At 44.2% G+C, this 9,578-nt stretch overlaps 1 protein-coding gene across 1 annotated transcript in view; it reads right to left on the bottom strand.

The window, feature by feature from the left end:
- Positions 1 to 4,779: 4,779 nt before the first annotated feature.
- Positions 4,780 to 9,578, bottom strand: part of LOC127622136 (uronyl 2-sulfotransferase-like) — a 99,390-nt gene continuing 94,591 nt past the window's right edge. Inside the window, exons 6-8 of the mRNA XM_052096087.1 lie at positions 8,532 to 8,629; positions 7,593 to 7,750; positions 4,780 to 7,313 (exon numbers count right to left, since the gene is read on the bottom strand). Coding sequence (XP_051952047.1) covers positions 7,009 to 7,313; positions 7,593 to 7,750; positions 8,532 to 8,629 — 561 coding nt within the window. The 3' untranslated portion in view covers positions 4,780 to 7,008. The remainder of the gene's footprint in view (positions 7,314 to 7,592; positions 7,751 to 8,531; positions 8,630 to 9,578) is intronic.

Here is a 9,578-nt window from a genome sequence, read left to right as displayed (position 1 = left end):
ATGGCTAATTTGACTGTCCTTGAGCGCCATCTGTGGCTGGCGCTAACGGAGATGAAGGACGCGGATAAAGCGCCATTCCTTGACACGCCCTATCGCTCCAAGCGGCCTGTTCGGATCAGCGGTAAAAGAATTCGCTGAGCGCTTCACTGAGGCCCGGAAGGATTCGCAAGCTATGCGTCACTTCCTCCCCAAGCGCTCCAGCTCGTCTCACCAGAGACCGCCTCAGCAGCAGCAGCGAGCCAGGGCGGCCCCTCCCGTCTCCCAAAAGCCGAAGAGCAGACCTGAAGCGGGCGCTTCGGCGCGCTTGCGTTCCATTGGCGAAGAAAGCCGCCTGAGCAGCGAGGTCCTCGGCCCAAGATCGTGCTGAACCGGAGCCTCGTAAGTCTTCCTAGCAATAGGAAGAAAAAGAGAAGTACGTGTCTCGCAAAGGCGGACCACTCTCTCTAAAACATGTAAAACATTACCCAGTCCCCTTACAGGCAGTTGGAAATGTCTGTACAGCAGTCAATGGGCCAGTCACAGAACTTCGCTCACCTGCAATCAAACGCCCGTTTTAACGGCGACACACAGAAATCAAGAAAGAGTCATTTTCTGCCTGTGTCACTAAGGGTTCACATGTCCACACTAAAGTGCGCATTCCCTCATACCAATACTGTCCAAACAGTGCCAAATACTTCCCCAGCTCAGGCTGGGCGTCCAATAAATGTAGATCGTGTGCCTATTGTCATGTATGCACCACTACACACAAGCACTGTTCCCACAGTTATAAACACTTCCCCAGTAAAAGCGGGAAATACTATAAAGGTAGCGCGTGTGCCTGCTGTCCTGCATGCACCCCTACACACAAACACTGTATGCATAGACAAAAAACCCCGCCCGGCGGAAGACTTTATGAAAGTGGTGCGCGTGCCTACTACAGTATATGCACCCCCACCCATAAGTGCTGCCCATACAGTTTCAAACAGTTCTCTGTCTCATGCTGCAAACATCACAGATGCGATCGCAAGCCAAGAGGCGCCCGCTAAAAGCGGGAAGCTTTATGAATGTGGCGTGCGTGCCTATTACGATGTATGCACCCCCACCCGAAAACTCTGTTCATACAGTTTCAAGCATTTCTCCGACTCATGCTGCAAGCATTTCGGAGATAGCGCGCGTGCCTGTACTCTCACACGCACCTCTGCACTCGGCACTCAACACGGCTGCTCAGCGCGCACCTGCGCCTCTGAGAGCTGTAAACTCAGTGTTAGCACAAGGCAATTTCCTGGTGGGGCCCTTACGTCACAGCGACATGCCCCCAGCCAGCATTCAGCCCATATCTGTGCGAGCAAAAGCCTGGGAAAAAATCCCCGACATGCCGAAATGGGTTTTGAACATAATAAAACACGGTTACTCACTTCAATTCGGCTCGCAGACCGCCCGCTTTTCAGTGGTGGTCGAGGCGAAAGTGAGGAAAGATGTGTCACATGTTCTACGCACCGAGGTGCTCAAACTGATAGAGAAGGAGCTATAGAAACTGTTCCTCCCTCTATGAGCGAGGCGGGTTTTTACAGCCGCTATTTTCTCATCCGAAAAGGACAGTGGCCTCCGCCCCATCCTAGATCTCAGACATCTGAACAAAGCTTTAATGATTCAGCTCGTTCAGAATGTTAACAACCAAACATATCCTCGCGCAAGTTAGCCCGGGGATTGGTTTCTATCAGTGGATTTGAAAGACGCTTACTTTCACATTCGATAGCGCCTCATCACAGGCCTTTTCTGAGATTCAGCTTTGAGGGACAGTCATACCAGTACACAGTACTACCATTCGACCTATCATTGGCCCCCGTACATTCACGAAATGTATGGACGCGGCACTTTCCCCCTGAGCCGAATACTGAATTACCTCGACGATTGGCTAATCATAGCACAATCAGAGGGTCAGTTAACGACGCACAGATCTTGGATTATCAGCCATCTAGAATGCCTGGGTCTGAGAATCAATTTTGCAAAGAGCGTGCTATCCCCCAGCCAGAATATCTCTTTTCTGGGAATAGTGCTAGACTCTCATCAGAGCGCGCGCTCTCTATTCGACGCCTTGCAACATCATTCAGAACGGGCACACACGCCCCCGTCAAACGTTTTCAAAGAATGCTCGGTCTCATGGCCTCGGCATCGGCGGTACTCCAGCTAGGATTGTTGCACATGCGTCCTCTCCAGCGCTGGCTCAAGAGCCGTGTCCCCACTCACGCGTGGCGCTCGGGCCACTTTTTGATCAGAGCGAATCACGGCTGTATAAAAGCCCTGACGCCCTGGAAAGCCGTCAACTGGTATCAAACCGGCGTGAGTCTGGGCGTAAATACGCAGAGAAAAATGATCACGACAGATGCCTCCAAAATAGGATGGGGGGCCCTTTACGAGGGCAGGCCTGTATCCGGCTTTTGGTCAAACCCGGAAAAGCGCCTACATATAAACTGTCTGGAAATGAAATCGGTCGCCTTGGCTGTCAGAGCCCTGCTTCCGTACCTGAAAAACGAACACGTCCTGGTCCGAACGGACAACATGACGGTAGTTTCGTATATAAATCGCCAGGGTGGACTCAGGTCGAGCTCCCTGCACTCTATGGCCAGGGAGCTCATCTTATGGTCACAACACCACCTGCGCTCGCTGAGAGCAGCGCATGTGCCAGGCGCCCTGAACCAGGGAGCAGACATGCTGTCCAGAGACAAAGTTCTCCCAGGAGAATGGTCTCTCCACCCCCTGACGGTTCAGTGGTTATGGCAAAACTTTGGCGAGGCAGAGGTCGACCTCTTTGCCTCCAGGGAAAACGAGCAATGCCCCCTTTTCTTCTCAAAGAGCACGGATGCGCTGGCCCAAGTCTGGCCGAGCCGCCCCTTGTATGCTTTTCCCCCGATCACGATGCTACCTCAGGTCATCAGTCGGATCAGGGAAGTGAGATGTCTCCTGGTAGCCCCACTCTGGAACAACCAAACGTGGTTTCCAGAACTGATGCAGATGATGCAATCTGCCCCATGGCCGATTCCGTTGAGGCTAGACCTCCTCAGGCAGGCCAACGGGATGATTCTTCATCCCCGCCCCGATCTGTGGGCCCTCCATGGGTTCCCGAGAACCTCCCCTGTGGAGTTTTGAGAACCATCACTGAGGCGCGAGCACCCTCTACGAGGCGCTTATATGCCCCAAAATGGAAAGTGTTCAGTGACTGGTGTGATACCAAGAGCTTGAACCCCAAATCGTGCGAGATACCAAGTGTACTCGCCTTTTTGCAAGAGCTGCTGGAGGCGGGCCGCACACCCTCACGCTCAAAGTCTATGTGGCTGCCATAGCGGCATCACACAATCCTGATAAAGGACGTTCATTAGGGAAAAACGACCTAATCATTCGTTTCCTAAGAGGCGCTAGGAGGATGAACCCTCCTCGCCCCCCCTCGGTGCCGATCTGGGACATGGCCACGGTCCTGGACGCACTCAAGAGTGCCCAGTTCGAACCTCTCCGAACCGTGCACCATAAACAGCTCTCGCTCAAAACTGCGCTCTTGCTGGTGCTCACCTCAATCAAGAGAGTGGGCGACCTGCACGCGCTGTCATCAAGCGCTGCTTGCCTGGAATTTGGACCTAACGACTGCAGAGTTGTCCTTAGGCCAAAGCACGGGTACATTCCTAAAGTGCTCTCCACACCCTTCAGAGCACAGGTGATATCTCTGGCAGCGCTATCGTCCCCAGCAGGCTAAAGCGACGCTAATTTACTCTGCCCGTCAGGGCTCAGAGTATATTTGGAACGTTCTGCCCTGTTCAGACAGACGGAACAATTATTCGTATGCTTTGGCGGCCGCACTAAAGGTCTCGCAGTCTCAAAGCAAAGAATATCGCGCTGGATAGTGGATGCTATAGCGCTAGCTTATGAAGCCAAGGGCCTTCAATGCCCCTTAGGCGTCAGAGCTCATTCTCACGAGGAGCATGGCCTCCTCGTGGGCTTGGTCGAGTGGGATACCCATTGAAGATATTTGTGTGGCGTGGGCTGGGCCTGCGCTCGACATTTATCAGGTTTTATAACCTACAGGTCCCCTCATTACATTCCAACATTCTATCAGCCTGACTGTAGAATGGACTGGAGTATGTATATGCTGAGCATTATCTCCTCCCTTATAAGGTCCGTCTCTGACCAACTTAAAGGATTTTTTATGCATATCAGTACATAGAAAATTCAGTACATAAGATATGTGCTTGTGTTTGTACAATGAGCGCCCCACCTTGGGGCAAAAGGCGCTCTGTGTTATCCCGATATATAGCTCGCCATTGGCCGGCTCGTGGAATAATCACTTTGCTTTAAGGCTCAGGCATCTGCCTCTGGCTTTATAGAGCGAAGTCAGCACGCACGCCATTTTGCAGGGTGTTCCCATAGCGTAAGCTACTTACGCAATAGGAGAGACCTCTCGATAGGGAACGACTCGGTTACTAACGTAACCTCGGTTCCCTGAGAGGAGGGAACGAGTATTGCGTAAGCTGCCGTGCTTGTGCTTGGTCAGTTGGCTTCAGTCGATTGAACCTAAAGGAACTTGCATGACGGGGTGCCCATTATATAGCCTGGCTATGCTAATTTTGGCGGGCTCTGAGCGCGCGAACGCGAGGCGCGCACCCATTGGTCGCGCGTTCAGAGTCGCCCCGTCATTGGTTCGAGCAGTTGCCGCAGCACAGCCAATGACCGAGCTGCCTTGCTCATTACTGTCTGCTGTGCAGCTGCAATGCGTTTTACATAAAGACTTCAATATTTCTCGAGAAACGGAGTTTTCCCATAGCGTAAGCTACTTACGCAATACTCGTTCCCTCCTCTCAGGGAACCGAGGTTACGTTAGTAACCGAGTCATTACAATGTTTAACGTCATTCTTGATTGTTCTACACCAAGCAAAGTTTAAGCGCTTGATAAACAGCAATGTTTCCCCCCTTCTGCTCTAGTGTGCTGAGGGGCTGCCGTGCCTTATATGTTTACTGTTACGAATGTTGCCTACGATGCTTACAAAAATACAGCCTTTTGCAAGTGGTAAATAATACACTGCAGCATCAGAATATAAGGTAAAATTTAAGTAAATAAGACAGATTTGGATAACACTATTGTAAACAACAAATCCTTTAAATAATAATAATACTGTATTATATTATAATGACAAACTGATTTTAGGTAAATATTGCTTTTTTATCACTGTATTGTGGAAAAAAAAATGGAAAACATGTATTAATTATCTTTAACTAGATTTTTATTTCATTAAACATTTTGAATGTTCTTGGCTACAATGGCTGATAGGATGAATTAAAAATTATGATTTAAAATAAATTTTATGTAATTTTTAAGCAAACATTTTCGATTCACCTAAATGTGCCCCTGATTAGGAGGGGGATAAAAACAAACACTGAAATAATAAAAAATTATAAAAAAATAAAAAAGTGTTATTGTTTCTTACCTTCCCTTTATGCAATGGGAGGGCCTGCGTGTTTATGAAGCACAGTTGAACTCTTATATTGATTTTTTCTTGCTTGCTTTGATTATCGGGATTCCCCCCTGGAATCTATGCCCTTGAAGAGAAGTCTCACAAACAACTACTGCTGTTATAATATTTTTATTTTGATAGCTTTCCCAGTTAATGTGCAGTTAATTTGTAATATTATTCACCAAAGTTAAATTTTGGTATCCAACTGAGTGGACATTATAGCTGTGCTTTAATAACCTTTATGTATTCGATGCATTAAGTTTTTGCCAGATGTTAGATGCAAAAAAAAATAAAAATCTGCTCTTTTTTTTTCCTGAGACTCGTACATGGAATGCAATCATCAAAAGTAATACTGTAAAATAAATTAAACAATATAAAATCCACACTGAACACAAAACAAATACATACATCTATATATTAAACTGGCAAGTTTAAATGGGAAGTATTTAATTCTGTGAGATCTTGTAGCTTAGAACATCTATTTAGTTATATATTAATTATTTCACTTTATCAGTATAATTCAATATATATGCATTATGAGTCTAATCAGTAATGAATACAAGTTGGCAATTCAAGAAAAAACTAGAGAAAGTTAGTGGAAGTGTTTTGATCTGGGGGATTTATACAGCGACTGAAACATCAGATGACACACAACCAGGGCGAATTTTTTTTTTAACATACTCAAACATATTTGATGAACAGTATACTGCAATTAACTTAAACATTCTGTAGACATTCAACATTTGTTTGGTTCTTTATAAAATAGCTTACATGTCCAAAAGAAAAGATCCTTTCAAAACCAACTAGGTTCTGGCACAGAGTTGCAGCAGGCTTCTGGAGCCAGAGGAGGAACTAAGCAACAATGAGATGATCATATCTGATTAGTGCTCATACATTGCTTGCATTGTGTGGGGTGGCAACAGCAGAAGTAACTACAGCTGGCACTTTCTACGGTTTGGCACTTTGACTCACAAAAGTAAGAGAGGTTGTTAATGTTTTAGCTGCTGTGATCCTCATTTACCTCCAATGTGTAGTCTGTAAATGTGCGTGTGTTTGTGTGCGCGCGTGTGTCTCTTTGTATGATGTGTGCAGTCTGAGGTTACCCAGGTTCCAGGTATGGAGTAGACCACTGGATAAAATAACTTCATCCATAGTCAGATAGTTTCCATAGCACTTCAGATTCTTTTAGACTGTACCACATTAAGTTCTTCCTTCCATTCAGCATACAATTCAGCATCATCCCTGTAATCCCGATCTTGTATCACCTCACAAGGAAACGACTACAACTCCACAACAGCTTTCTTTCATATCTGAACATATGAAATATGCTGAAAATCATTACTTGTCAGTTCCTTAAATAAACTATTCAGACCCTCCCATGCTCCTGAGAGGGCAGTGTGTCTTAAAGGGCCATCCCATTAAAAACACGGGAATCAATATTACACACCCAATTTTTCCTGGGAATGTCTCCAGATCAGACAAACATCAAGCTTATGAGATATCTGGCATGCCTATACATCCATTGCGACACTCAGGGTTGAACCAACCAGATGTTTGCATCCTCTTGCCCCACCTCCTCTTCATCCTCTTCATCCTCCTCCTCTTCCAAAGGGTCATGAGTCCTGAGAGCAAGCTCACGGAGGAAGTCAGGTTCATGAGCAGAGTTCTGAGAGGTGGACTTGAGTCCAATTTTCTTCTTGGTGAGATGAAAGTGGTCACGAACGAAGTTGTAAAACTCATACTCATATTTCATTCTTTGGTAAAGCACCTGCATGGCCTCTAGACTGGGCATGTGCTTTTTTACTGTGCCTGTAAGGTTTCCCATCTTCCAGAACGCTGCAGAGAAGGCAATCAGATTTACATGAAAATGTATAGAAGGCTAAGCGATTCAGTTTTGCTCATGCTTCAGTAACTATTTGTTATATGATGATCTGCATACTTAACGTGATGAGTAAAATCAGTTTGATTTTCTAAAACATACCCCAGGACAAAATGAAATGGTGTTTTTTATCTGTTTCCTCTGATTTTTAAATATTTAAAAAAATGCTCAACATTTATCATTTCAGATGAAAATGTCAATTTCTCAGATATGATTTAAAATGGGATAAAGCATACCTGGATTCTTGTATATGCTCAGGACATCACTGAAATACTGAGGTAGGAGTCTCTCCAGCAGGAGCAATACATCCTCCAACTCCTCCAGAATCCCCACAAGGAGGAAATTCTCTAAAACATTTTGTTTGGCCCTCTCCAAAGCCCACACACCTGGCTCCCTGTGGCAGACAAAAAGAGATGGCCACATTTATACATTTGTAACTATCATAAAACTGAATATAAATTGAATACAAAACTTGTAAAACTGCTGAATAAGGAGAAAATTTGCCTGGCTATAAAACACTTTCTATAGAACAACTCTATAATCACAAAAATGTATATTAAATCAATAATAAAATACTAAGAAGTGATCTTATTTCTGCAAGCCACATCCACCCTGTAGCTCAAAACCTTTCCCCACTAAAGCTAAGCTGGGCTGAGCCTGGTCAGTACCTGGATGGGAGACCTCCTGGTGAAAACTAAGGTGTTTAGTAAGGTGCTGCTGGAAGAGCTATTAGGCAGGCCAGCAGGGGTAATAATTCACCTTTGTTGCACAGAAAATCAATGTGATATAGTATTTATTTGTTTGAATAAAGTACTAATTTCTCTTGTCATAAACAAAGAAATAGACTTCCTGTTATAGTAACATTATATAGATATACAAAAATATAATTTTTGGAAGTGAAAAAAAAAAAAGGGTAAAAACCAACAACTTCCTTCACACTTAACAAAGGTGCAAAAAGTGTCCCTTTACACCACCTCGTGGTGATTTTCAATTCTGAGTCTCACATATGACTTGAATTTACAGTTTTTCTGCAGAGTGACATATGGGGGCAAGTGTCATTTTGGTCTGGTACCTACTATAGCTTTTGGACAGAAAAAATAAATACATAAAAAGTTACAGCTATCAGAGAGGTTAATATCAAAGAATCTTCCCAAACAGTGTTTAATCATAATTACCTGCATTGAGGGTGCTGTCCACAGAAGTATGGAACAATGTAGAAAAGGCGAGGGTTAGAGCACTCTGGGTAGTTTTCCATGATGCAAACATTAATGTCCTGCAGTAGAGAAATTAGAGTAAAATCTGAGTAAAAGGTATACAGCATTAAAGAAAGAAGAACATAGAAAAGTCTGGTATAATGAACAATAAATCTACAATCTTAGAAATAATTATTTACAGAGTATGTTCTAATATTGAAGTGACCACATCCAAAAAATAAATAAATCTGGTAATCCATCCTAATGAACACAAGGGGGCACCACTTACACACAATGAAACCGCGAGTCTTCGCCGTCTTTCAGGAAGTCATAATGTGGCGGTACTGATAGTTCTAACACTTCCAAAACACAAACAATCAGCAATAAGGGCCCAATTCATTAACAATGCAATACAGTATCAATGCTTATAGCACTTTATCTGATCCAAAAGCTGTAACTGCACTGTTAGAACATTAGATTATGGAAAAATCTACTGTATTGCGCGCACACACACACACACACACACACACACACACACACACACACACACACACACACACACACTTGTAAAGTATCTTTGAACCCAAATGTATTTTATTCTACTTTTAGCTAGCAAAAAGAAACAAGGCCAGTCAATGATCAAGACTATAATCACTGATATGTATTTAGAACTGGATTGCTCATGATGTTATAACAGTGAAGTCACTGTGCCGCCATATTACTATGCACAAACATTCCAATGTCCCTATTAACTTAATAGGAAATCATCTAATTTCAGCAAGTAACATTAGTCACTGATTTTATATCTGATGTCTGCATGTACATCCCTACAATGCAAAAATCCTACACATGTAATTATTTATATAAAATCGGGACGTTTTCCTGTTTCTCGAAAGCCTGAGTGAGTTATGGTATCCAACTTCATCAGCAAACAAAGCAGCTGAATGTTGACAAGTTCACTGAAACTGTGGTAAGATACAAACAGACATTTTCAGACTTATTTATTGTGATAATCATGTGTTTGTTCAG

The sequence above is a fragment of the Xyrauchen texanus genome, chromosome 28, assembly GCF_025860055.1.
Source record: "Xyrauchen texanus isolate HMW12.3.18 chromosome 28, RBS_HiC_50CHRs, whole genome shotgun sequence".
In the NCBI taxonomy this organism is placed as follows: domain Eukaryota; kingdom Metazoa; phylum Chordata; class Actinopteri; order Cypriniformes; family Catostomidae; genus Xyrauchen; species Xyrauchen texanus.
Note: the sequence above shows the minus strand (reverse complement) of the source record. Positions and strands in the feature narration are given on the sequence as shown.